Source organism: Hemicordylus capensis, chromosome 10, assembly GCF_027244095.1.
Source record: "Hemicordylus capensis ecotype Gifberg chromosome 10, rHemCap1.1.pri, whole genome shotgun sequence".
Taxonomy (NCBI): Eukaryota; Metazoa; Chordata; class Lepidosauria; order Squamata; family Cordylidae; genus Hemicordylus; species Hemicordylus capensis.
Genome location: NC_069666.1, coordinates 19300165 through 19325738, shown reverse-complemented (window position 1 = coordinate 19325738; position 25574 = coordinate 19300165). Strand labels below are relative to the sequence as shown.

The following is a 25574-nucleotide window of genomic DNA, read 5'->3' as shown; positions in this document are numbered from 1 at the left end:
CCCCATCCGTACAATAACTCACATTGCTTTTCCCTCCAGCGGAAAGATATGGGTGAAAGACCGATCAGGATGATGCGGTTCACCTTCACGGTGTCTTGCCACATTACCTTCTCCGGCCTGCATCTCGCCGCCTTATGTAAGATCCGAGAAGCAGAGAGGGCATCTTCCGGGTCTGTTTTCAGAGCACTTCGTGTCGCCAAGTGCCCATCTCTTCTGAAGCGATGACGGAAAGTTCCCAGAATAGTCTGTGCTGTGAGGCAGAGGCGCCTTCTTCTGCATGGCCGGGCTGTCACTGGCGATGTGGGAGGACACTGCAGGCGGAGGGGTCACCCACAGTTGGTGCCAGCGGACCAGAACGGGAGCTCCCTTGAGCCTTGGGACTCCCACCTGCTCGCAGATCCTGGGATGCTTTAAAGAGGCGACATTGACTCGCAGGTGAGCATCCCGGGCTCTGGGGCTGCTGGATCGCGAGACCGTCGGGCCAGGGTCCCAGGCAGGGTGCTTCATCTTTCGGCCACAATTTCCCGTTGAACCTGGCTTGGCGCCAGCCTCCTCTCCAAGGGCAGAGCTCCATCTTCCTCCTCCTCTGCCATTCCTAAGGAAATCCCGGGACACCGCAGTGGAGAAGCAGAGGGGGAACCATCTCTCAGAGGCAGGGAAAAAACCCTGCCCTTTTATCAGAGGGCGGATGGCCCTGAAGGATCGCCTTTGCTCGGCTCTGGCCCTCTGCCAGTCCATTGTCTTCTTCTTCTGCAAAGGGATGATCGAAGGGCTGGTCGTCATCCTCTTCCTGTGGTTACTGGTCCAGGTGCTGCTGGACAAACACCAGAGAGGTTAGTCTCCCACCGTCTGCCTTCGCTTCCTCTGAGGATGCCTCTGAGTACCAGTTGCAGGGGAGGAATGGCAGGAGAGAGGGCATGCCACCCTGCACTCCTGCCTGTGGCTTCCAGCGGCATTGGGTGGGCCACTGTGCGAAACAGGATGCTGGACTAGATGGGCCTTCTTGGGCCTGATCCAGCAGGGCTGTTCTGATGTTCTAAGGCAGAGGTTGCCGGTTCAAATCCCCACTGGTATTTTTCTCAGACTATGGGAAACTCCTATATCGGGCAGCAGCTATATAGGAAGATGCTGAAAGGCATCATCTCAGACTGTGTGGGAGGCGGCAATGGTCAACCCCTCCTGAATTCTACCAAAGGCAACAACAGGGCTCTGTGGCTGCTTGCCATGAGTCGACGCCGACTCAACAGGACAACTTTACATTTTGCATTACCTATTGGCTTGTTCATCAGAATCAGAGCCTTTTCTACAAGCACAATGTAATATCTATGGTGGGTGAAGCAAAAGGTCTTGCCCATCATTGCCCAGATACCTGTGGGCAATCTGGGTATCAAAATACCATGGCACACTTTACCTTTGCCTCTGAATATACTGAGCCACCTAATGGCACAGTGAGGAAATGACTTGACTAGCAAGCCAAGGAGGGCTATAGGCCACCTCCAGCCTCAAAGGCAGGATGCCTCTGAGTACCAGTTGCAGGGAGTAACAGCAGGAGAGAGGGCCTGCCCTCAACCCTGCCTGTAGGCTTCCAGCAGCATCTGATGGGCCACTGTGTGAAACAGGACGCTGGACTAGATGGGCCTTCTTGGGCCTGATCCAGCAGGGCTGTTCCTATGTACCTGTTCCTACCTTGCCTCTGGATATCAGAGGAGCCCTTTCCTGTATCTGCACTTCTGTCCTTTGTTTATGTACATAACTTTTGGCCTTTGTGTACTCTAACTTTTGGCCCTTTCTCCGAGGATCACAGCATCTCTTCCCCATCCTGCCATTATATCAGCACCACAGCCCTGTGAGGTAGGTCAGGCTGAACTAGTGAGCTTCCAGAGCCATCTTTTCAGACCATGTGTTGTACCTGCATTCAAATATTTGCTTCTTTGCTACTATTATTTTCCATGGAAAAGTGTGCAAAGTGGTTTACATAGAAAGAAGAAGAAACAGGTGCCCTGTATCCATAGGGCTCACAGTGAAAAAAGAAACACAAGGCAGATACCAGCCACAGCCAGAGAAGGAATGCAGAGTTGGGGTTGTCTAGGGCCAGTTGTTCTCCCCCTTGAAACATAGTTTGCTGCCATATACAGAGTCATACCCTTGGTCCATCTAGCTCAGGATTGTCTTCACAGACTGGCAGAGGCATCTCCAAGGTTGCAGGCAGGAATCTCTCTCAATCCTATCTTGGAGATGATGCCAGGCAGAGAACTTGGAACCTAGATGCTCTTCCCAGAGCAGCTCCATCCCCTAAGGGGAATATCTTACAGTGCTTATACATCAATTCTCCCATTCATATGCAAACCAGGGCGGACCCTAAAGGTGCCTCGTTTGCAGAGAAGAGATTTGTATGCATGTGCATTTTTTGATGGTAATGACTGTACCTGTGATTGTTTTAAAAATGAACCTGGGTACAGGTTCCCTAAAATACAGGCCATAGATAGGAAGTGTATTGCTGTACCTGTGCTCAACAATCACATGTTAATACCTGTACCCCCATACCATTCTGTACCTGTGTGCACAGATTGCATGAGTGCTGAACATAGCATGTCATCTAGGGCTATGGTGGAGTGGAGATTTGACACTTCTGTCTCCATGGGATTTGTATGAGATGCTAACCACTGCAGGTCTCAATGCTGATTTGGTCTAACCTGGAGGGATGTCGGGGCTTTGCCAGCAGACAGCGTCTATACCTTTTAAATCAGTCATTCACTCAAAGTTTTTGAATTTGCCCCCACCCCGCTGTCCCTGTCTAAACTTCTGCTACCATAAAAGCCAATTCTATTATCATTTTATGAACAATAGTTATATTTTACTCTAGCGTTGCATAATAGGCTCACACAAGCCATATTCAGACATTATGCTGTACAAGCATGTATTTGCACAGACTTGTTTTTGAGCTGACCTCTGGACATGTGTTTATTGAAAATTGAACCTAGGAACATAGGAACACAGGAAGCTGCCATATATTGAGTCAGACCATTGGTCTACCTAGCTCATTATTGTCTTCACAGACTGGCAGCGACTTCTCCAAGGTTGCAGGCAGGAACCTCTCTCAGCCCTATCTTGGAGAAGCCAGGGACGGAACTTGAAACCTTCTGCTCTTCCCAGAGCGGCTCCATCCCCTGAGGGGAATATCTTGCAGTGCTCACACATCACGTCTCCCATTCATATGACTTGTCCCCCTGCTTAGCTATGGGGACAAGTCATGCTTGCTACCACAAGACCAGCTTTCCTCAACCTAGGTACACGGCCCCTCAAATGCAGAAAGGGGCAGATAGGAAGTGTGTGCTCCTGTTTTTGCCTTGACCATAACATGTGAATTCAGGTGCCGAGTCAGCCAATTGGCAACCAAAGCCTCTCCGGAGCACGAGGCCACGCCCCCCCCATGCACATTATGTCATGCACGAAGGGGGTGTGGCCCAGGCTAGGGATAGCCCGAGGAGCTCTCCCCCTGTCATTTCAGGCAGCGCTTGCTGCCTGACAGCATCTATTTCCCTTTCCCGTTCACACAGGGGTGGCTGCACCCCTGTGTGAATTACTGTGTGTGCATATTCATCTTTGCATTGAATATAGCAGAATGGTCTTTATAACCTATAGCATACTATATACCATGACTCATGCGCACATCACCTCTCGGCTGGACTACTGCAATGTGCTCTATCTGGGGTTGCCTTTGAAGACGACTCGGAATCTTCAGCTGGCCCAAAACGCCGCGGCCCCTGGTGGCGCAGTGGTAAAACTGCCGCCCTGTAACCAGAAGGTTGCAAGTTCAATCCTGACCAGGGGCTCAAGGTTGACTCAGCCTTCCATCCTTCCGAGGTCGGTAAAATGAGTACCCAGAAATGTTGGGGGCAATATGCTAAAGATTAAAGCCATCCAAGCTAGTGGCCGGCACCACATCCCAAGCGACGCTCCAGAGCTGGGCTGTTTCTGCACAGTTCTGCTTGGCGCTGGGATCAGACAGCTGCCAGCTGACCCAGGAGCCAAGCAGAGGTCCGGTGCTTTTCAAAGGCTGCCTGTTTGACTAGGCAGCAGTCATTCGCTCTCTATCACTCTGCGTCAGCAAGGCTGCCGCTCTGATAAGGGGAGCTTTTTCCATGGGCTTTATCTGTTTCGAGGTGAGGCCGCGTTTATTTTAGCTTCCGAGCAAACTTGTCAAACTGATGTCATCGTCTGATCCGAGACCGGCTCCAATCCGAGACCTGCTCCGTCGCTGTGTGGGACTCAAGATGGGAGCGATGCTCCCTAGCGCCCTCCCTGGCAAGCCACCCCCTTCCCCGCCTTGTTGATTCTCCACTGCTGCAGCCACTTCATGGCATGACCCTCTCAGCCACGGGGTGGCAGAAGTAACATGCTTAGCCCCCGCCCCCCATATTCCCCCTTGTTATCCATTTGTAGTCATCCTAAATTTCCAGCTTTAGACTCACCCTCCCAATTACTTGGTGTCTTTGGAGGTGTTGCAAATAGATTAAAGGATTTTTATTATTTGGATAAGCCAATTAATTTAGAACCAATTCGGGAGAAGTTTATGAATAAGCATTACTCTTGGTTAATTTTTCTTCAGTTTCAGTCCTTTATTTTACATCCTGATATAGTTAAGCAGGCTAATAGTAATTTGACTATGTTTGAAAAATTAATATTAAAGGCCTCAGGCTCAGAAGATTCTAAGGAATTTCTTTCTAGATTATATGAGATTTTAATAATGCAAACATCTGATCCATTAATTGGCCTTCAGCTGGCCTGGGAAAATGGCCTACAACAAACTATTAGCGACTCACAATGGAATGGAATACTGAAATGGAAGCCGGTCTTTTCTACCTCTTCCCGAATTAGAGAGAATTTTGTAAAGCTTTGTTAAGCACAGGTGGCATTTGACCCCTTCTAGATTATCCCACATTAATAAGAGTTTGTCCCCACTATGCTGGAATGGCTGTGGAAATAGGGGAACATAGTTCCATTCATGGTGGTATTGTCCCAGTATTTTCTGCTTTTGGACAGAGGTATTTTTAGAAATGGGTAAAATTACACAACAGAGGTTAGATATGAGACCAGAGTTGGCTCTCTTAAATGTATTTTCAGGAGCTAATTTGGCATTATTGTCTAAGGATCTAATAGTTTTCATGTTAACTGCAGCTAGATTATCCATTGCACAATACTGGAAGCATAAAACCATGTCTTTTGACATCTTGGTATGAGTCTATGTGGCATATTGCCATATCTGAAAAATTGACCCATATTATCCGTCTTCGAGCGGGTCAAGCTAATTCTAATGATTTTTTCATAATATGGTCAGATTTTATTCTGTTCACAAATCAAGATAATTTTAGTCATTCTCCCCCATCTAATTATTTACATATCTGGAAGGATGGTTAATGGATGTCATTATGTATCAGTTTTACTGTTCATGTTTATATATTGTCTTATTAAAATAAACAAAAGAAGAAGTAACATGCTTAGAGTCCCACTATCAAGGGAACAGCTCCCAACCCACGCAGGAGAGCCAGCGTGGTGTAGTGGCTAGAGTGCCTGACTAGGACCGCGGAGACTCGAGTTCAAATCCCCATTCAGCCATGAGACTTGCTGGGTGACTCTGGGCCAGTCACGTCTCTCTCAGCCTAACCTGCTTCGCAGGGTTGTTGTGAGGAGAAACTCAAGTATGTAGTACACCGCTCTGGTCTCCTTGGAGGAAGAGCAGGATATAAAATGTCAAAATAAAATAATAACAAAATAAATAACCCTAAGCATTTAAGAAACTGCCCTCTACATTTTACAGAACTCCGCCACCAAGCCTAACAACCCACATCTCCCCCACCTCCCCGCAAAAGTGCCTTTCTCCCCACACCACCAAACCTAACAACCCATATCTTCTCCCCAGAAGTGTCTAGGCCTGGAGTGTGCAATTGTGTTGTAGATCTGAAATGCAGCAAGGCCATAGCAAGGTCAGAGTTGAACCTTACTCACTCCTCACAGATATCCTCTCCTCTGCCCCAGTGCATCTGCAGGTGTTCTGTTCTCCTCACAGATCTGTTCTCCTCCTCACATCTGTTCTCCTCACAGATCTCCTCTCCTCTGCCCCAGTGCATCTGCAGGTGTTCCTGGGCGTGGGGCTGGCCCTCCTGTGCTTCTGCCTCCTCCTCGGCTGCGCCATCTGCTGGCACCGGCGGCGGAAACACAGCCTCCTCGGCCACAAAGGGCGGGCACCGTCGGAGCCCCCGCAGGTGGAGCTGGGGCCCCTCGTGCCTTCCAAGACGACCGCGGTGGCCATACAGCAACAGTACGTCGGACTCGAAGGCGAGGTTCGGGAGCCTTCTGCGGCTGCCAACGGGCCTCCCAGGAGCCTCCTTCAGGGCAGAGCCTCGTTACCCAGCCTCCCACTGCCCCGGAAGCTGAGCTTGCCAGTCAAGCCCCCACTACCCCTGGAGCGCCGTTGCACCATCAGTGGAGACAGCCTCTTGGGCAGCGAAAGCCACCTTCTCCCCAGTTCCATCCTGGGCGCCGGCATCCCCCACTCGTACACCATGCCGAAGGGTCTGTCCATGGCTGCCGCTAAGCCCCGGCCACACCTCCACTTCACCCTGTCCTACTCACAGCCGGAGGCCACCCTGACGGTGACGGTGATCGGCGTCTCCCACCTGCCCAAGGGCTTCCGGGCCAGCCGGAACTCCTACGTCAAGGTCTACCTGCTTCCGCGGTTTGCTGAGCCGCAGCGCACGGCCTTGCAGAGGAAGAGCTTGAACCCCGAATTCCACGAGCAGTTCCATTTCGGCCACTACACTCTGGAAGCACTGCAGGGCCTGACTCTGCGCTTTGCGGTCTATGCCAAGGAGTTCCGCCACCTGAAGGACTCCTTCATTGGCGAGGTGATGTTTCCATGCGCTCAAGCCTCCTGGAACCCAGGGGTGCCCTCCGCCTATACCCAGGAGTTGTCGACCACCAAAAGCAAACTCAAAAAGGTGAGAGCGAAAGGCAAGGGGGGTTCTGTTCCTGTAGGCCGGGGGTCCCCGGCCTTTTCCTTTATGTGGACCACTACGAGCTTGTGGAAAGCTCTTGCAGAGCACCATGTAAGCAGGCCGTTTTCAACATTTTTAACATTGCCGATGGCTGACGGGGAGTCAAATATCCAAATCCAGGGGTTTTTAAGGGCACAGCTATTTCTAATTTATTCTGCTCATTCACAAACACATTGTCACTAGGGATGAATTAATGGATAGGCGAAGTAGGCACTTGCCTAGGGTGGCAAAATTTGAGGGGCGACAAAATTTGAGGGGCTGTGCGGAGGCAAGGGAACGTCCCCTCTTCTAACTTTTAAAAAATGCCACTGTCGGATGGGATGGGGGCAGCGAGAGCTCCTTCCAGCCGCTCAAATGACGGCACGGGTCTGTTTGCAACCCATTGGGGGCCTTTCTCCACATGGGAGGCCCAAATGGGCTGCAGACTGGCCCATGCAGTCATTGGGGGGGGAGCTGGAAGAAGCTCTTTCCACCCTCGCTGCTCCATCCCGCTGAGCAGCAACATTTTTTAAAATGGTAAAGGGGGGATTCCTCTCCCCACCCCCGCAGCTGCTGCAACTGCCCCATCCCCCAGAGAAGGGCGGCAAGTCCTTGGTTTCCTATGGGCAGCAAAAAGCTTAAACCACCCCTGATTGTCGCAGTACATTTACCTGCAGTATGGCCACCAGTGGGATTAATAATATATATTATCTTTGTTTTTCCTCCACAGTCCACTTGCAGTACCCTTGAGGACCACCTGTGGTCTGCTGACTAGAGGTTGGAAACCTTTGCCAAAGATAGCAATAGCAGCAGAACATGACATACCTCGTTAAAGAGTAGGATTGCAAACTTTAGCTCAGGGGTTTCCAAAAGGGGCTACTAGTACCTCTAGCGAGACCCTGAAGGGCTCCCAAGGGGGAACTCAGATCCCTCCTGCCTCACTACACTGCAGCCGTGCTATTTGTTCCCCATCTGAGGATCGCTGGCTTGAAGCCATAGGAACATAGGAAGCTGTTGTATGCCGAGTCTCACCCCTGGTCTATCTAGCTCAGTATTGTCTACCCAGACTGGCAGCGGCTTCTCCAAGGTTGCAGGCAGGGATCTCTCTCAGCCCTATCTTGGAGATGCTGCCAGGGAGGGAACTTGGAACCTTCTGCAAGCAAGCAAGCAAGCAAGCAAGCAAACAGATGCTCTTCCCAGAGCAGCCCCATCCGCTAAAAGGAATATCTTACAGTGCTCACACATGTAGTTTCCCATACAAATCCAAACCCAAGTGGACCCTGCTTAGCAAATGGGACAATTCATGCTTGCTATCACAAGACCAGCTCTCCTCCCATAATTCAAGGCATCCTCAGGGATGTGTCTGCTGCAGAAGGGGAGGGAGAAGGGTGAAGACCCCCCCCTCTGCTTCTGATTGGCTGGCTACATGCTGAAGCTCAGCGTACTGCCCCCCCCCCACATTTGTTCTTAGTGCCTGTTCTTGTGCAGCCAGTATTAAACCCTCTATTTCTTTCTTCAAGTTGGCATTCTTAAGCTATTGACAGGTCTTGGTGATGTTTGATTTTCCACTTATATTGTGCAAATATTGACCATGCAGGGGCTTATTTCTCCATTGTTCTGCTCGGTTCTTGACTTGTTCTTTCTTGTAGGCCTGCTTTGTTTCATTGGTGTTTAATAGTTTCTCGCTATTGACCATTTGAAGTGCATCTTCTTCACTGTCCTTTATGTATTCTTCAAGGCCTCTTTTCTCCTCCTCTACTGTTTGATGGACTTGCAGCATTCCTCTTCCACCTGAGCTGCGAGGGAGGTATAGCCTATCGACATCATTACAACAATTTAAGAGGAGAGAGGAGAGCTGGTCTGGTGGTAGCAAGCATGACTTGTCCCCTTAGCTAAGCAGGGTCTGTCCTGGTTGCATATGAATGGGAGACTAGAAGTGTGAGCACTGGAAGAGATTCCCCTCAGGGGATGGAGCCATCTGGGAAGAGCATCGAGGTTCCAAGTTCCTTCCCTGGCAGCATCTCCAAGATAGGGCTGAGAGAGGTTCCTGCCTGCAACCTTGGAGAAGCCGCTGCCAGTCTGTGAAGACAATACTGAGCTAGATAGACCAATGGTCTGACTCAGTATATGGCAGCTTCCTATGTTCCTAATTTAAACTTTAAAACAACATTAAAACTATAAAAAGCCATTAAAGCTATTAAAACAAGCTATTAAAACAGTGTCTAATCAAAAGGCTGGGTGAACACATGTGTCTTCTTGACTAGAGCATCTCCCGGACTCTCATGAGCTGCCTTCCCTCTTCCCCCTTCCATTGACTGCCCCTTCTCATTATCAGGCTAGCAGCCAACAAGGGAGGAGGCTGTGCATGCTGCCGCACATTGCACAACGGTGGCTATCACCACCAAGGAGGAAGAGACCACAGGGCATCTTGTGCCTTTCCTTGGGCACAAGGAGGTGCTCTTGGGCCACCGCTATTTTCTGCACAGCCATCAGGTGATTTAGAAAATCGGGCCCAATTTAAAATTGCATCCTCATCTTCCTCACATGTACACTGGAAGTATGGGTAAGAAGAGGCTCAAACGCACTCCAAGCTGGCATCTGTGAGAGAAGTATTGAGCTGTAAAAGTAGAATGGACTCCTTCCCCCGTTCCCTTGATTCTTTCCATCCCTTGTCATTTCAGTGTCTCAGTTCCCAGGACGTGAGCTATGGCTCTGTACTCACCCAGCCCAAGTCTGCGGGACAGCTTTTCCTTCTACTCCAGTACCAAGCACTGGCCAACCGCATCAAAGTGCTGGTCCGTAAGGCCGAGAATCTGGGCCGGCTCACCCGCATGCCAGGGACACCAGGTAGGACCTTCAAAAGACCCCTTGGTCCTGCATACACCATGCCTCCCTGCATACAGAACGAGACATTTAAACTGGTATCTGGTGCATCATTTGGATCCCTGGGAGATCGCCTCCAGTTTCAAGTTTCTAGCCCTTATGATTTTGAAGAGAAGTCTCCGAACAAAGAGGAAGGGGGAGAAAAATGACACAGCACCAGCAAATTGAAAATGGAAAAGTGCGGGGAGGGAAAGACTCCAAAAGGTGCTGATGAATTTCAATAAATTTATTCAGTCTGTCTTTTTGTTAGTAAATTTCCATTGATTTTATTCAGTATTGCTTTACGCGTTTTGAGCCAAAATTGCTCTTCCTCAGAGGCAATTCTTGGGTAAATGAGACTTATTCACCCAACCATACACTGAATCAATGGAGACTAACCATACACTGAATCAATCAATACTTTATTACAGTCACAGACCAGCACAGTTTACAAACAGAAGCCCAGCAAAATAAACCGACAAAGTCATGATACAGTGGTTAAACACATATGGATCAGCTAAAACTGATTCTTACTGAACTCTTGGCAAGTTTTACTGGCTGTTAAACAGAACTTAGCCACATTATAAGATCTTGAGCATGCATTGCCTCCTTTGCTAAGCAGGATCCACTCTGGCTTGCATTTGAGTGGGAGACTACATGTCTGAGCACTGGAAGATGCTCAGAACCACTGCACTTCCTTTTTGGAAGAGGTCTCAGAGGAGAAACATAGGAAGCTGCCACTTACTGAGTCAGGTCCATCTAGCTCAGTATTGTCTACATAAACTGGCAGCAGCTTCTCCAAGGTTGCAGGCAGGAAGCTCTCTCAGCTCTGTCTTGGAGATATCTGGAAAGGAATTTGGAACCTAGATGCTCTTCTCAGAGTGCCTCCATCCCCTAAAGGGAATATGTTCCAGTGCTCACACAAGTTGTCTCCCATTAAAAAGCAAACCAGGGCAGACTCCACTTAGTCATGCTTCGGGACTTTGAGCCAGGGGCGTAACTATAATAGGGCAAGGGGAGACAGTTGTCTGGGGGCCCACTGCCTTGCCCCCCCCCCCGAGGCAAGTCACATGACTGACTCCCCCAGCCACACACCCGCCCGGGCTTCCTTCAGTTGTATTCATCCTCCGAAACTGATGTGAAAGACCTGGAGCTACCAGAACAGCGTGTCTTCCTTTAGTACCATGAAATGACTTGCATCGTCCACAATTGACAAAACCTTTTTAAAAATAATCGAGGATGATGTTTGTGCCCCATAGGCCACCCTCGAATAACGCCCCTGCCCAGGAGCAAACAAATCAGTCTCAAGCAGGGTTGCCAACTGTCCTGCATGGTGCAGGATGTCCCTTTTTATAGGGGAGAAATTCTCATCCCATTCGGGACTCAATTTATCCCACTTTTTTACTACTGTTTTTTAAAAAAACTTGTAAAGACCCTGCTGTGCAGCGGGGAAGGCGGCATGAGCTCCAGTCTGCACCCACCTGAAATTGGCCGCTCTGCCTCATTTGGGAGGAAGGCCAGGCTGAGGGAGGGAGGACCTCCTTTGCAGAGTCTGCCTGCCTGCTCCCTGCTTCCGCCTTCCAGCGCACTCGCCTGCCCGCTGCGACCCACTTGCTGTCAGGGTTTGACAGGTGGGCATGCCGCGGGGCTCTTGTCACCATCCCCGGCGCGGGTAAGCGTGCCCCCTTGCTACCTGGGCAGGGCCAAGGCCCGCCCCTAGGTGCCCCCCTCCCCAAAACTCCCCATCTCTCCCGATTTGGACTAGCACAATGTTGGCAACCCTAGTTTTGAGATCCTCTATCTATCTAGCCAGCGTGGTGTAGTGGTTAGAGTGCTGGACTAGGACTGGGGAGACCCGAGTTCAAATCCCCATTCAGCCCTAAAACTAGCTGGGTGACTCTGGGCCAGTCACTTCTCTCTCAGCCTAACCTGCTTCACAGGGTTGTTGTGAAAGAGAAACTCAAGTATGTAGTACACCGCTCTGGGCTCCTTGGAGGAAGAGCGGAATATAAAATGTATAAATAAAATAAAATAAAATAAAATCTAATCTAATCTATCTATCTATCTATCTATCTATCTATCTATCTATCTATCTATCTACAGTATCAATCTGTCTACCTACCTACCTACCTACTGTATCTATCTATCTATCTATCTATCTATCTATCTATCTATCTATAGATAGTATGTCTGTCTGTCTGACTGACTGTCTACCTACCTACCTACCTACTGTATCTATCTATCTATCTATCTATCTATCTATCTATCTATCTATCTATCTATCTATCTATCTATCCATTATATTTGTACACGCCCCAAGCTTAGGTCTTTGGGAGGTCCATACAATGCCAGTCTCTGTAACTTCACCCAGATCTCTTTGCTTTTCTGCTCTCTAGACCACTATGTAATGATCCATCTGCACCACAATGGAAAGGTTGTTGACACCAAGGAGACCAAGTCCGTGGCAGGCTACAGTCCTGTGTGGAATACCCCTTTCCTCTTCAGTATTCCCGCTGGGGACATCCAGGAGCACCAGCTGTCTTTTGAGTTCACGGTGATGCAGGTGAGAGGAAAGGATTTGTCGGAGTGCTTCAGCTGAAGCGCATTTGTCTCTGTCATCACATGGCAGCCTCCAGTGAAGGAGCTTGTCATGGCAGAGGAGGAGAGCTGGTCTTATGGTAGCATGCGTGAATTGTCCCCTGTGCTAAGCAGGGTCCACCCTAGTTTGCATATGAATGGGAGACAACATATGAGCACTATGAGATCTTCCCCTTAGGGGATGGGGCCGCTCTGGGAAGAGCATCTGCATACTTGCAGGCAGAAGGTTCCAAGTTCCCTCCCTGGCAGCATCTCCAAGATAGGGCTGAGAGAGACTCCTGCCAGCAACCTTGGAAAAGCTGCTGCCAGTCTGTAAAGACAATACTGAGCTGGATGGACCAAGGGTCTGACTTGGTGGACAGCAGCTTCCTATGTTCCTAACTGAGTTGATGAGGTTGCCACAGCCACACATTGGTCTTTGAGGAATGGCGGCTGTTGAAGTCAAGACAGATCCACTCATCCTCATGTTTCTTGCAAACTTGGCAAGGAGTGTGAGGTTCGGCTCCCCTTACCAAGCAAGCATGCAAGGGTCAGATCTGTTCTGAGGACCAGCGCATCTTGCTGGCGTCTCAGTCAGTGTTCCCCCTAAGGCGTGTTCATGCGCGCATGCTCACAAGTTAGGAACATAGGAAGCTACTGTATACTGAGTCAGACCATTGGTCTATCTAGCTCAGTATTGTCTTCACAGACTGGCAGCAGCTTCTCCAAGGTTGCAGACAGCAATCTCTCTCAGCCCCATCTTGGAGATGCTGCCAGGGAGGGAACTTGGAACTTTCTGCTCTTCCCAGAGCGGCTCCATCCCCTGAGGGGAATATCTTGCAGTGCTCACACATCAAGTCTCCCATTCATATGCAACCAAGGTGGACCCTGCTTAGCTAAAGGGACAATGACAAATCATGCTTGCTACCACAAGACCAGCTTTTGATGTTTGCTCAGTTACTTTTAGATTCCACCTATGTTGAATCAGAAAAGCCTCACTCTGAATGCACCTGTGCACACACTGCTGCCGCCTAGAACAAAAATCATTCTGCACACGGAGGCGGGGGGGGGGGGGCGAATATAGAGGGACCACTGGTCTCAGTAATGGAGGAGAACTGGTCTTGGTCCCGCTCTGGGAAGAGCAGAAGGCTCCAAGTTCTCTCCCTGGCAGCATCTCCAAGAGAGAGCTGAGAGAGACCCCTGCATGCAACCTTGGAGAAGCCCCTGCCAGTCTGTGAAAACAATACTGCGCTAGATAGACCAATGGTCTGACTCAGTATATGGCAGCTTCCTATGTTCCTGTAATCCACCACCTGAGGTGACCGCCTCCCCTCTCCTCATGAAGGGACTGCCCCTTATCCACCCTACATTTCAGCAGTATTCCAATGTATTGTGAAATTTTTTCAATCCAATGGGGGGCATGGGTATGTATATTGATTCTAACTGAGCAAAGAGACACCTTTTAAAGTGGTGATTCTTTTACATTGAGCAGGGGGAGAGCAACTGGCCCTATCCAGCCCCAGCACAGCATCCCTCCAGTGGCTGTTGCTGGTATCTGCCTTATGTTTCTTTTTAGATTTGAGCCCTTTGGGGACAGGAGAGGGGCCCATCTTGTTTATGTATTATTTATTTTTCTACGTAACCTGCTTTGAGAACTTTGGTTGAAGAGCAGTATATAAATCTTCTTCTTCTTCATTGTTGTCATTTCATTTGTTCCAGTTTACACGAGACAGGGCATTTGTCCCAGTGTGGTTGATGGTTGTATTTAAAAAACCAAACTAAACCAGAAGTTCTGGTAAGAATTAATCCCAGGGGCATAATTATAATAGGGCAAGGGGAGAAAGTTGTCTGGGGGGCCTACTGCCTAGGGAGCCCCCCCCCGAGGCAAGTCACATGACTGACTCCCCCAGCCGCGCACCTGCCCGGGCTTCCTTCAGTTGTATTCACCCTCCAAAATTCTGTTCATCCAGAACAGCACGTCTTTCTCTAGGACCATGAAATGACTTGCATCGTCCACAATTTACAAAACCTTTTTAAAAATAATGAGCTGAGCTTCAGTGGGGGGGGGGGGGCGCATTTTAAAATCTTTTCTCTGGGCCCACTCCAACCTTGCTCCACCCCTTACTAATCCACCTGCTTTCAGGCGGCTGCCATCATGGTTCAGGGTACACGCAGAGATGCTCTTACCCCTGGACTTCGGGGCCGAAGACCAGGACCTCCACAGTCCTTGCCCCCCCCCCCACCACAAATCCTCTTTAGTCTGTCCCTGGTGGTGTGGTCACCTGGAGGAGCATGATGATGCTTAATTTAACCGCCCTGAGCCATTTTGCAAGGGCGGTATAGAAATCAAATAAATAAATAATAATAAATAATTTTCAAGGGAGGGGGGGGGCTCCAAAGGCTTTTAGGTCCAGGCTCCAAAATTACCTAGGTGCACCTCTGGGTACATGATGCCATTCCCAACCACACCACTCAATTGTCCCTACGTGACCCAACATCTCTACCAAATTTGGTGCAAATCGGTGCAGGCATTGCCAAGTTGTTGTTTGGGCTCTGTGTGTGTGTGTGGTGTTAACAGAGTTGGGTTCTGAAGAAACCCCTTGGAACCATCCTTCATAACTGTAAGAAACTTTACTTTAAAATAAGAAAAACATAGATAGGAACATAGGAAACTGCCATATACTGAGTCAGACCATTGGTCTATCTAGCTCAGTATTGACTGGCAGCGGCTTCTCCAAGGTTGCAGGCAGGAATCTCTCTCAGCCCTATCTTGGAGAAGTCAGGGAGGGAACTTGGAACCTTCTGATGCTCTTCCCAGAGCGGCTTCATCCCCTGAGGGGAATCTCTTCCAGGGCTCACACTTCTAGTCTCCCATTCATATGCAACCAGGGCAGACCCTGCTTAGCTATGGGGACAAGTCATGCTTGCTATCACAAGACCAGCTCTCCTCTCCAGTTGAGTGACACGTCTGACACAGTAGCTGAGTGACATGTCTGTTCCAGATGGAGAGAGAAGCCTGTGTGAGTCAGGGTGCCTACTTGATGCAAAGCAGGTATACAGAGAATCAGGCACATAGGAAGCGGCTGGCGGCGCGGGTGCAACTTGCCAGCGGTGTCCCCTAGGCGCCCTAGTCACGCCCCCTGCGTCTAAGGGCACCCAGTTTGTGAGACGCTTCAGCCAGCACTGGGTTCCTAGCCTTGCTGGGAATGCGTCTATTTGCCTTTCCAGGCAGGGAAAGGGGCTCCCCGAAGCGCCTTGCGAAAGGGACCATGCTGCCCTGTTTCCACATATGGCCACGCCCCCTGCATCTGATGTCAGGCACAGGGGGTGTGGCTAGGTTGGCTGGGGCGGCTCCACAGGAAGTGGTGGCCGGGTACTTTGGACCCATCCACACAGTGCTGGCTCCGCCCATGCAGAGAATTCATTTATATATGAAAACCCCTATACGGGGCAGCAGCGATCTAGGAAGATGCTGAAAGGCATCATCTCAGACTGCGCAGGAGGAGGCAATGGTCAACCTCTCCTGTATTCTACCAAAGACAACCACAGGGCTCTGTGGGCGCCAGGAGTCGACACCGACTCAACAGGACGCTTTACCTTACCCCTATTCCTTCACCTCTAAAGGTAAGATTAAACCTTTACTTCCTGGCTGAGAATAATCCCACTGCCACTGCAATTCCCAACAGGGGAGACACCCAGGAGCAGACATACCCACCCGCAGGACAGCAAGACAATCTCATAAGGGTACTTTCCATGCCAAAAGTCGGCTAAAAAGCAACACATTTTTTAATGTTTAAAAAAGATATGGGAAACGGCAATAATATCTGCTGGCGCCTACAGGGGGCGCTGTGTGGCTTGCGCGCTGACTGCTTTCCTCCTTCCCACCCCACCCCAGGCTCGCCTTTACACCCGCAGCTGTGCCGTGGGCCGAGTGCTGATCGGTCCCGATGCTCCAGAGACGGGGCAGGTCCACTGGAAAGAGATGTGCCGCCGAGGGAACGTGGAGTCCGCCCGCTGGCATTCGATCCAACCTGAAGGCGCCCAGCTCTGCCCTTGACGCACACATGTGAAGATTCCGCCTGGAGAGATATTTGCCAGTCATGACTAGGGATAGCCAGAGTGGGCAACTCCCATTAGCTGTTCCTGGGGGCAGGGACCTTGACAGCACCTTGACATGCCCTGGATCAATTCCTCAGTACTCCAGTCCTCCACACCGCCTGACATTGGTGGAGGCATTGGTGACTTCAAACACTGGAAGGGAGTGTTGGATTCCTTTCACGAAATCCCCTCCGTCAAACATGGGAGGGCCTGCGGCAAGATCTAGGGCCCTGGGTCCTAGATCTTCTAAGCACCATGCAATGATCCTGCATGGAAACACAGAACTCGACAGCCAAAGCAACAGTCATGCATGCCAGAAGATGCCACTGGAAGCCAATCATGGCTCAAGATGTTGGGTAATGCCATGCCTCCCAGAGGGGCAGGATGCCAACGAGCCCACTTTGAGGATGGGCCAGGCTGAGAACTGAAAACTCCATGCAAATTCTGAATGCTCCCAAGTAAGGGACGTGGGTGGCTTGTCTAAAGAGGAGCAAGATTACTGGGTGCGCCCCCAAACCCTTTGTTGAAATAAAAGATTGCGACATAGACAGGTGGGACAGGGAAGGCGGAAGGGAGGGGACCTTAGCTCAGTGATAGAGCACCTCCTTTGCATGTCTCAGGTTCTCAGGTTCTCTCCTTTGCAAGTCTCAGGTTCACTCCCTGGCAGCATCTCCAGGTAGGGCTGGGAAAGACGCCTGGCTGAAGTCCTGGCTGGTTGCTGCCAGTCAGTGTAAAAGGTGAAGTTGTGCCGTCAAGTCGGCGTCAACTCCTGGAGGCTTTATAGACAGGACTTCTACCCCGAATCTCTTTCGGAAGAGCATGTGTGCGTTCACACACCAGCCAAACATACCCCGAAGTCCCTCCGAGATCCTTGGACCCACTCCACACACAAATCGGGCTTTGTCTTGCAAATTCTAGCTTATCTTGGTGTATTTCCGTGTTTTTAAAAATGCTGGCTTGAAGCTGTTGTTTCTGAAAACGCCGGAGCAAATAGGGAGAGGCACGGACTAGAATCATTAGCATGATCAGAGGGATACTCTCTTTAGAAATGCAGATATAGATCTTTAGAAATCCCCCCCCCCCCACCAATTGGCTAGAAAGAAAACACGGAGACTAGAATCATTAGCATGATCAGAGGGATACTCTCTTTAGAAATGCAGATATAGATCTTTAGAAATCTCCCCCCCACCACCAATTGGCTAGAAGGAAAACACGGAGACTAGAATCATTAGCATGATCAGAGGGATACTCTCTTTAGAAATGCAGATATAGATCTTTAGAAATCTCCACCCCCCACACCAATTGGCTAGAAGGAAAACACGGAGACATGCCATGTGAACTTGCATCAAAACAAAACCCGAGCGCAGAGGGGAGGGGCTGCTTCCCTCAGTGCCACAAGTATGATCCGAAGTGGCTTCGCTCAACATTTACCCCGCAGCATGAAGCCAAGTGCGGATAACTCCCTGGCAACCACCTAGCCCTGTGGTTGTCTTTGGTAGAATACAGGAGGGGTTGACCATTGCCATCTCCTGTGCAGTATGCGATGATGCCTTTCAGCATCTTTCCTATATCACTGCTGCCCGACATAGGTGTACCAGCGGGGATTCGAACCAGCAACCTCTTGCTCCCTAGGCAAGTTGCCTCCCCGCTGTGCTTGCCAGTCAGTGTAGACGTAGTGAATTAGATGGATCAATGGCCTGACTCATTAGATAGCAGCTTCCTATGTTTCTCAGTGGCAGAGAATCTGCTTTGCATGCAGCAGGTCCCAGGTTCAATCCCTGGCAGCATCTCTAGGTAAGGCTGGGAATACCTGAAACCTTGGAGCGCTGCTGCCAATCTGTGTAGATAAATCTGAGCTAGATGGGCCAATGGCCTGACTCTGTATAAGCTTCCTATGTATCCTATGCCTTGATAGCCAGTGGTTGACCTCAGCTCCATCTATGTTTCTAAATGTTAAGAGTTAACTAAACTCTTGGTTATATCCAGGCAGGGCAGAGAGAGATTCCTGCCTGAAACCTTGGAGAAGCCGCTGCCAGTCAGGATCGACAACACAGAGCTAGATGGACCAAAGGTCTGACTCGGTATAAGGCAGCTTGTTCCTGGGGTGGATTAATGCAGAGGCCATATAGGCACCTGCCTATGGCGCCAAATTTTGAGGGCTGGCAACTTTTGGGAGTGGTGTGCAAGTAAAGGGCTTGGGTGGGGGGGGGAGTTAAATCTTCCTTCTCTACCTTTTAAAAACCGCCACTGCGCGTTGGGATGGCGGAAGGATGGTGGCGGAACGGTAAGGATGGTAGCGAGAGCTCCTCCCACGGGCCCGCCTGCCTCCCAAATGACAGGTCGTGCTGTTTTCAGCCCATTTGGGGGGGCTCTCTGCGCATCGTAAAAAAGATTTAACTCCCCCCCCCCCCGGGCAAGCCCATTACTTTTAAAGGGGAATCCTTGCCAGATTCCCCTTTACAAGTATAGCTGTTGAGCCCCTCAAGCTGGGGCGGCAAATCTTTGGTTGCCTACAGGCGGAAAAAAGCTTAATCCAACCCTGGCTTCTTAAGTTCCCAAGGGAAAAGTGGACAGAGGCTTCTGGTTCAGGGCCTGATTCCTTCTGCCCTGCACCACTTGGGCATACTGTTCTCGGAAATGGAAGGTGGTCACTGTCGTACCTCCTGGAAAGTGTCGTCTGCATAAACTGTGCCTGGCCGTTGTGATAGTACTGAAACCTGGACCAGTAATCATAAGAACATAAGGATATAAGAATAGCCCTGCTGTTTCACACAGTGACCCACCAGATGCTGCTGGAAGCCTACAGGCAGGTGTTGAGGACATGCCCTCCCTCCTGCTGTTACTCCCCTGCAACTGGTACTCAGAGGCATCCTGCCTTTGAGGCTGGAGGTGGCCTATAACCCTCCAATTAGTAGCCAATGATAGACCTCTCCTCCATGAAGTTATTCAAACCCTTCTTAAAGCCATCCAGGTTGTTGGCTGTCACCACATCTCGTGGCAGAGAATTCCACAGGTTGACTATGCGTTGTGTGAAAAAGTACTCCTGTCTGTTGGTCCTAGATTTCCTGGCAATTAATTTCATGGGATGACCCCTGGTTCTAGTGTTATGGGAGAGAGAGAAAATGTCTCCCTATCCACTTTCTCCACACCATACATGATTTTATAGACCTCTATCTTGTCTCCTAGCATTCATCGTTTTTCTAAACTAAATAGCCCAGGTGTTGTAGCCTTGCCTCATATTAAGAAAGGTGCTCTATGATCATCTTGGTTGCCCTCTCCTGCCTTTTCCAGTTCTACAATGCCCTTTTTTTAGATGTGGTGTCCAGAATTGTATGCAGTACTCCAGATGTGGCCTCATCATCGTTTTCTTTGTATAAGGGCATTATAATATTAGCCGTTTTATTTTCAATCCCCTTCCTAATGATCCCTAGCATGGAATTGGCCTTTTTCACAGCTGCCACACATTGAGTCAACACTTTCAATGAGCTGTCCACCATGACCCCAAGATCCCTCTCCTGGACAGTCACCGACAGATGCCACAGTAAATGGAGCGTCACAGAAGAAGGGGGAAGCTCTGCACCTCTTTAGTTGCGGTGAAATAAACACCAAGGTTGCGGTGGAGGGAAATCGGAGTAGAAACAGGTATATGTCAAAAGTAGAGCAGGAAGTATCCGGGATTGTGGAATGATTCCACTCCTATATTGTTACAGAGCTGCCTGGATTGTCCTAGTGCAGGGCTTCCCAACGTGTGGGTCCCCAGATATTATTGGACTTCAGCTCCCATAATCCCCAGCCCCAGTGGCCTTTGGTTGGGAACTATGGGAGTTGAAGTCTAATTACATCTGGGGACCCACAGGTTGAGAAGCCCTGTCCTAGTGGGAAAGGCAGGGGACACAAAGGCAATAGAAACTTGTGTGTCTGTGTCTCTGTGTGTTTAGAAAACTCTGCATCTGCAACTGGAATCCATATGTGCAAATAATATACATGGCTACGGATGGGCTTCCTTTCTTTTTTTCAGATTTTGTTTCTCTCGTTTTTCTCTCGCCTTCCCTGCAAGCAGATCAGGGTGGGGTACATGGTTCTGCGACACCCTGTTATCCTCACACCAACCAGTTAACCCAGGGGGGCTTTCTAGGGATGTGCAATTCGGATCGGTTCGACTCTGGTTTGGGGGTGGTTTTTAGCTGGACTAAAAATCGGATTCGACATGAGACCATGTGACAAACACAGACCTCCAGACCAACATCATCTTGAAGCAAGAGCATCACTCAACGTCTAACAGATCCCGCCCCCCTTCAAATTCCCTAATCTTATCCGACACAGGAGATAGGGCCACTTTGCATCTCATCACCCAGAGGGGAGGAAATTAGAATACTTTTTGAACTACGAACAGGTGTGAGATCCACAGTCCGGACAGGTGTGAGATCCACAGTCCGGACAGGTGTGGGATCCACAGTCGCCTGAGCCCAACTCGCCCCCCTCCCTCGTGGCTTTAAAGCTAGAGGATAAAGGCCTGGCCAGTGTCCACTCTTTTCCTGGTGGCGCAGTGGTAAAACTGCCGCCCTGTAACCAGAAGGTTACAAGTTCGATCCTGACCAGGGGCTCAAGGTTGACTCAGCCTTCCATCCTTCCGAGGTCGGTAAAATGAGTACCCAGAATGTTGGGGGCAATATGCTAAATCATTGTAAACCGCTTAGAGAGCTCTGGCTATAAAGCGGTATATAAATGTAAGTGCTATTGCTATTGCTATTGCTATTCCATCTGCAAAAATGGGTGTTCCATGGGAGAAGCTGTAGAGATTAACTCTTTCTCAGCCAAAGACCTGCCTACTGATAAACTAAGGTAAAACTCAGTGCTAGTCAGTTAGTAAATGCTTTGTGTATTTTCTTTTGAATTAGTGTGTTCCTTTCTTTACTCCCTGTTCCACCCTATCCCCCCCCTCCCCAGTTCCTTATTCTGTATGCAACCCTTGTGTCTTAATAAAGTTCATATACTTAGAAGTGTCTTGAGTCTGATTAAACAGGTTCTGGAGGGTTACTTGCAAAACTCTTTCCCCATGCGCCTCCGTAAGGTCATTCGCTACTGTTGAGTTGTTTTCAAAATAAAATCTTGTTGTCTAGAGGTGGGTTGTGTGGACTCTGGCTGTACGGTGCCTGTAAGTCCCAAGCCGGACAGTTCTAGGTGGCTGAAGCTGTGTCTGAAGCCGTGTCTGAAGCCGGGTCGGTGGCTTTAGATCAGTCTTCAACTGGTGGCAGCCTACCTTGAAGGAGCGGTGTGCTTCTAGATTTGGGTTCAGAGCAATCTCTCTACTGAGGGTAGATCCCAGGAAAGCATAGAGTCACCCCCGTATCATCACAGACGACTTCATGTGTTAAACTCCCCATTCCCCAAACGAACCCCACACAGCCGGTTTTGAGTCATATAAAGCCTTTGATGGAGTCTATGCACAAAATTTTAAAAAAGGAAAAGAGAAACAGAGGCTTTCCTAAGTATGCATTGCCGCTCTTAGGCTCAGGGCGGCCCTTTTATGAGGCTAGGTGAGGCACGCCCCTCAGGTGACAAGACTACTGGGGCACCAGCAGGGTGGCTAGATGCCCTCTGCTGCCACCATCAGAGCTGGTCTGTCCCTTTCAAGCTCTGAATGGAGGGCCACTCCACATGTTCCTTATAAGGCTTGAAAGAAGCACAAGGAGAGAAGAGGAGGTTGCTGGGAATGCAGGCCACCTCAACCACAGAGTACTTTAGTTAGGGAAGGAGAAGGGAAAGGAGTCGGAGTTCATGATCATGAGCTTTATTTCGTTATTAGTGCAAACAACTGGTTTGATCTGAGCCATAGGTTCTTCCCATTAGCTGAAAACAAGGGACAAATGGCATCCTGTAAGGGACAGACAGTTTGGGGCTGCTAATAAGGGACTGCTGGTAACCCTAGAAAGGTTTATCAGCATGCAATGAATCATGGTTTTGTAGTCTATATTAAATTGCCTGGCCAAGCAGGGGCATGCATTGAGGGAGATAGATTTATTCATTTAGTATATTTGTACGCTGCCCTGAACTCACATCTCTGGGTAGTTTACAAAAAACATAGAACAAATTAAAACAGAAATCAGAAGGTTAAAACGGTTTAAAACCACAATTCTAATTAAAAAGCTTGGATGAAAAAATGTGTCTTGAGAATCTTTTTAAAAGCTGTCAGCGATGGGGAGGCTCTGATTTCAGCAGGAAGCAGATTCCAAAGTCTCGGGCAGCAACGGAGGAGACCTGTCCCTGAGCAGCCACCGGACAAAATGGTGGCAACTGAAGGTGGACCTCTACAGATGACCTCAATGGGCAGCGGGGCTCATAATGAAGAAGATGTTCTTGTAAATACCTCGGGCCTAAGCTGTTTAGGGCTTCATAGTTTATAACCAGCACCTTCTATTTTGCCTGGAAATATATTGGTAGCCAGTGTAGTTCTCATTGTATAGGAGTAATGTGGTCTGTTCAAGATGACCCAGAGACCAAGCTGGCTGCCACGTTTTTGTGCCCATTGACTATGTACAAAGGCAGCCTCACAGAGCGCATTGCAATAATCAAGGGTGGTGTTTTGGAGAAGGGGGTTCAGAGCAGGGATGTGCACAGAACCAGTCTGGCGCTCCTTTTCTGCAGCGCCGAACCAGTTCCATCACCCAGTGTCTGAATCGGTTTAGAACGTGTCGGGGGTAATTTTAAGAGGCAGGGACAGTGCTGCCAACCCACTGTCCTGCCACTCTCCCCCCCGGCGCTCTCTCCCAAAGCGGGCACACAGCACCGACGCACACAGGTCAGCCATCCGCGTGATGCCACAGAACGGGGAGCAGGGAGGAATGCTGCAGTCCTGCCTGCCCACTTTTGGAGAGAGTGCAGGTGAGGGGAGAGTGGCGGGGAGGCGGCTGGTAGGTAGGCAACGCCTTCCCTGCCTCTTAAAGTTACCCCTTGCCTGCCCGAGAGTACACGGAACTGGTTCTGTGCACATCCCTAGTTCAGAGACAAAGGTTTTGGGGGCCCTTTCAGAGCTGCTGCCCCTGCAATCCACACAGGAGACTGGTGGAAATCTTGAGGTCACTGTGAGTGGTATAGTCCACATGGGGGGGACATGGAGAAGTAGCACACAATCTTTCTTTCTTTCTTTCTTTCTTTCTTTCTTTCTTTCTTTCTCTCTCTCTCTCTCTCTCTCTCTCTCTCTCTCTCTCTCTCTCTCTCTCTCTCTCTCTCTCTCTTTCTCTCTCTCTCTCTCTCTTTCTTTCTCTCATTCTCTCTCTCTCTCTCTTTCTCTCTCTCTCTCTTTCTCTCTCTCTCTTTCTCTCTCTCTCTCTTTCTCTCTTTCTTTCTCTCTCTCTCTTTCCCTCTCTCTCTCTTTCTCTCTCTCTCTCTTTTCTCTCTTTCTCTCTCTCTCTCTCTTTCTCTCTCTTTCCTTCTCTTCTCTCTTTCTCTCTCTCTTTCTTTCACCTTTAAAAGTAAAGGTGAATCCTTGCCAGATTCCCCTTTACAAGTATAAGCTGTTGAGCCCCTCAAGCCGGGGGCGGCAAATCTTTGGTTGCCTTCAGGAGGCAAAAAGCTTAATCCAACCCTGGCTTCTTAAGTTCCCAAGGGAAAAGTGGACAGAGGCTTCTGGTTCAGGGCTTGATTCCTTCTGCCTTGCACCACTTGGGCATACTGTTCTCGGAAATGGAAGGTGGTCACTGCCGTACCTCCTGGAAAGTGTCGTCTGCATAAACTGTGCCTGGCCGTTGTGATAGTACTGAAACCTGGACCAGTAATCATAAGAATATAAGAATAGCCCTGCTGTTTCACACAGTGGCCCATCAGATCCTGCTGGAAGCCTACAGGCAGGTGTTGAGGACATGCCCTCTCTCCTGCTGTTACTCCCCTGCAACTGGTACTCAGAGGCATCCTGCCTTTGAGGCTGGAGGTGGCCCTATAACCCTCCAATTAGTAGCCAATGATAGACCTCTCCCTCCATGAAGTTATTCAAACCCTTCTTAAAGCCATCCAGGTTGTTGGCTGTCACCACATCTCGTGGCAGAGAATTCCACAGGTTGACTATGCGTTGTGTGAAAAAGTACTCCTGTCTGTTGGTCCTAGATTTCCTGGCAATTAATTTCATGGGATAACCCCTGGTTCTTATGTTATGTGAGAGGGAGAAAATGTCTCCCTATCCACTTTCTCCACACCATACATGATTTTATAGACCTCTATCTTGTCTCCTAGCATTCATCGTTTTCTAAACTAAATAGCCCAGGTGTTGTAGCCTTGCCTCATATTAAGAAAGGTGCTCTATGATCATCTTGGTTGCCCTCTCCTGTCTTTTCCAGTTCTACAATGCCCTTTTTTTAGATGTGGTGTCCAGAATTGTATGCAGTACTCCAGATGTGGCCTCATCATCGTTTTGTACAAGGGCATTATAATATTAGCCGTTTTATTTTCAATCCCCTTCCTAATGATCCCTAGCATGGAATTGGCCTTTTTCACAGCTGCCACACATTGAGTCGACACTTTCAATGAGCTGTCCACCATGACCCCAAGATCCCTCTCCTGGTCAGTCACCGACAGATGCCACAGTAAATGGAACGTCACAGAAGAAGGGGGATGCTCTGCACCTCTTTAGTTGTGGTGAAATAAACACCAAGGTTGCGGTGGAGGGAAATCGGAGTAGAAACAGGTATATGTCAAAAGTAGAGCAGGAAGTATCCGGGATTGTGGAATGATTCCACTCCTATATTGTTACAGAGCTGCCTGGATTGTCCTAGTGCAGGGCTTCCCAACATGTGGATCCCCAGATATTATTGGACTTCAGCTCCCATAATCCCCAGCCCCAGTGGACTTTGGTTGGGAATCTGGGAGTTGAAGTCTAATTACATCTGGGGACCCACAGGTTGAGAAGCTCTGTCCTAGTGGGAAAGGCAGGGGACACAAAGGCAATAGAAAACTTGTGTGTCTGTGTCTCTGTGTGTGTGTTTAGAAAACTCTGCATCTGCTACTGGAATC

General features: G+C 49.4%; 1 protein-coding gene across 1 annotated transcript; it reads left to right on the top strand.

Annotated features, from left to right (window-relative positions):
• The first annotated feature begins 688 nt into the window (after nt 1-688).
• LOC128334934 (synaptotagmin-5-like) lies at nt 689-21565 on the top strand. Its single transcript, XM_053272509.1, has 5 exons — nt 689-833; nt 6124-6998; nt 9716-9881; nt 12293-12459; nt 16369-21565. The coding sequence occupies exons 1-5, from the start codon at nt 689-691 to the stop codon at nt 16528-16530; spliced, it is 1515 nt and encodes a 504-aa protein (XP_053128484.1). The 3' UTR covers nt 16531-21565.
• The last annotated feature ends 4009 nt before the right edge of the window (nt 21566-25574 follow it).

Bases quoted from the DNA above. Each gene is read 5' to 3' on its own strand.
- LOC128334934 (XM_053272509.1), top strand. From the start codon at position 689: ATGGCCCTGAAGGATCGCCTTTGCTCGGCTCTGGCCCTCTGCCAGTCC. The intron at 834-6,123 runs GTTAGTCTCCCA...CCTCTGCCCCAG, and splicing joins GCTGGACAAACACCAGAGAG to TGCATCTGCAGGTGTTCCTG. The intron at 12,460-16,368 runs GTGAGAGGAAAG...ACCCCACCCCAG, and splicing joins TTGAGTTCACGGTGATGCAG to GCTCGCCTTTACACCCGCAG.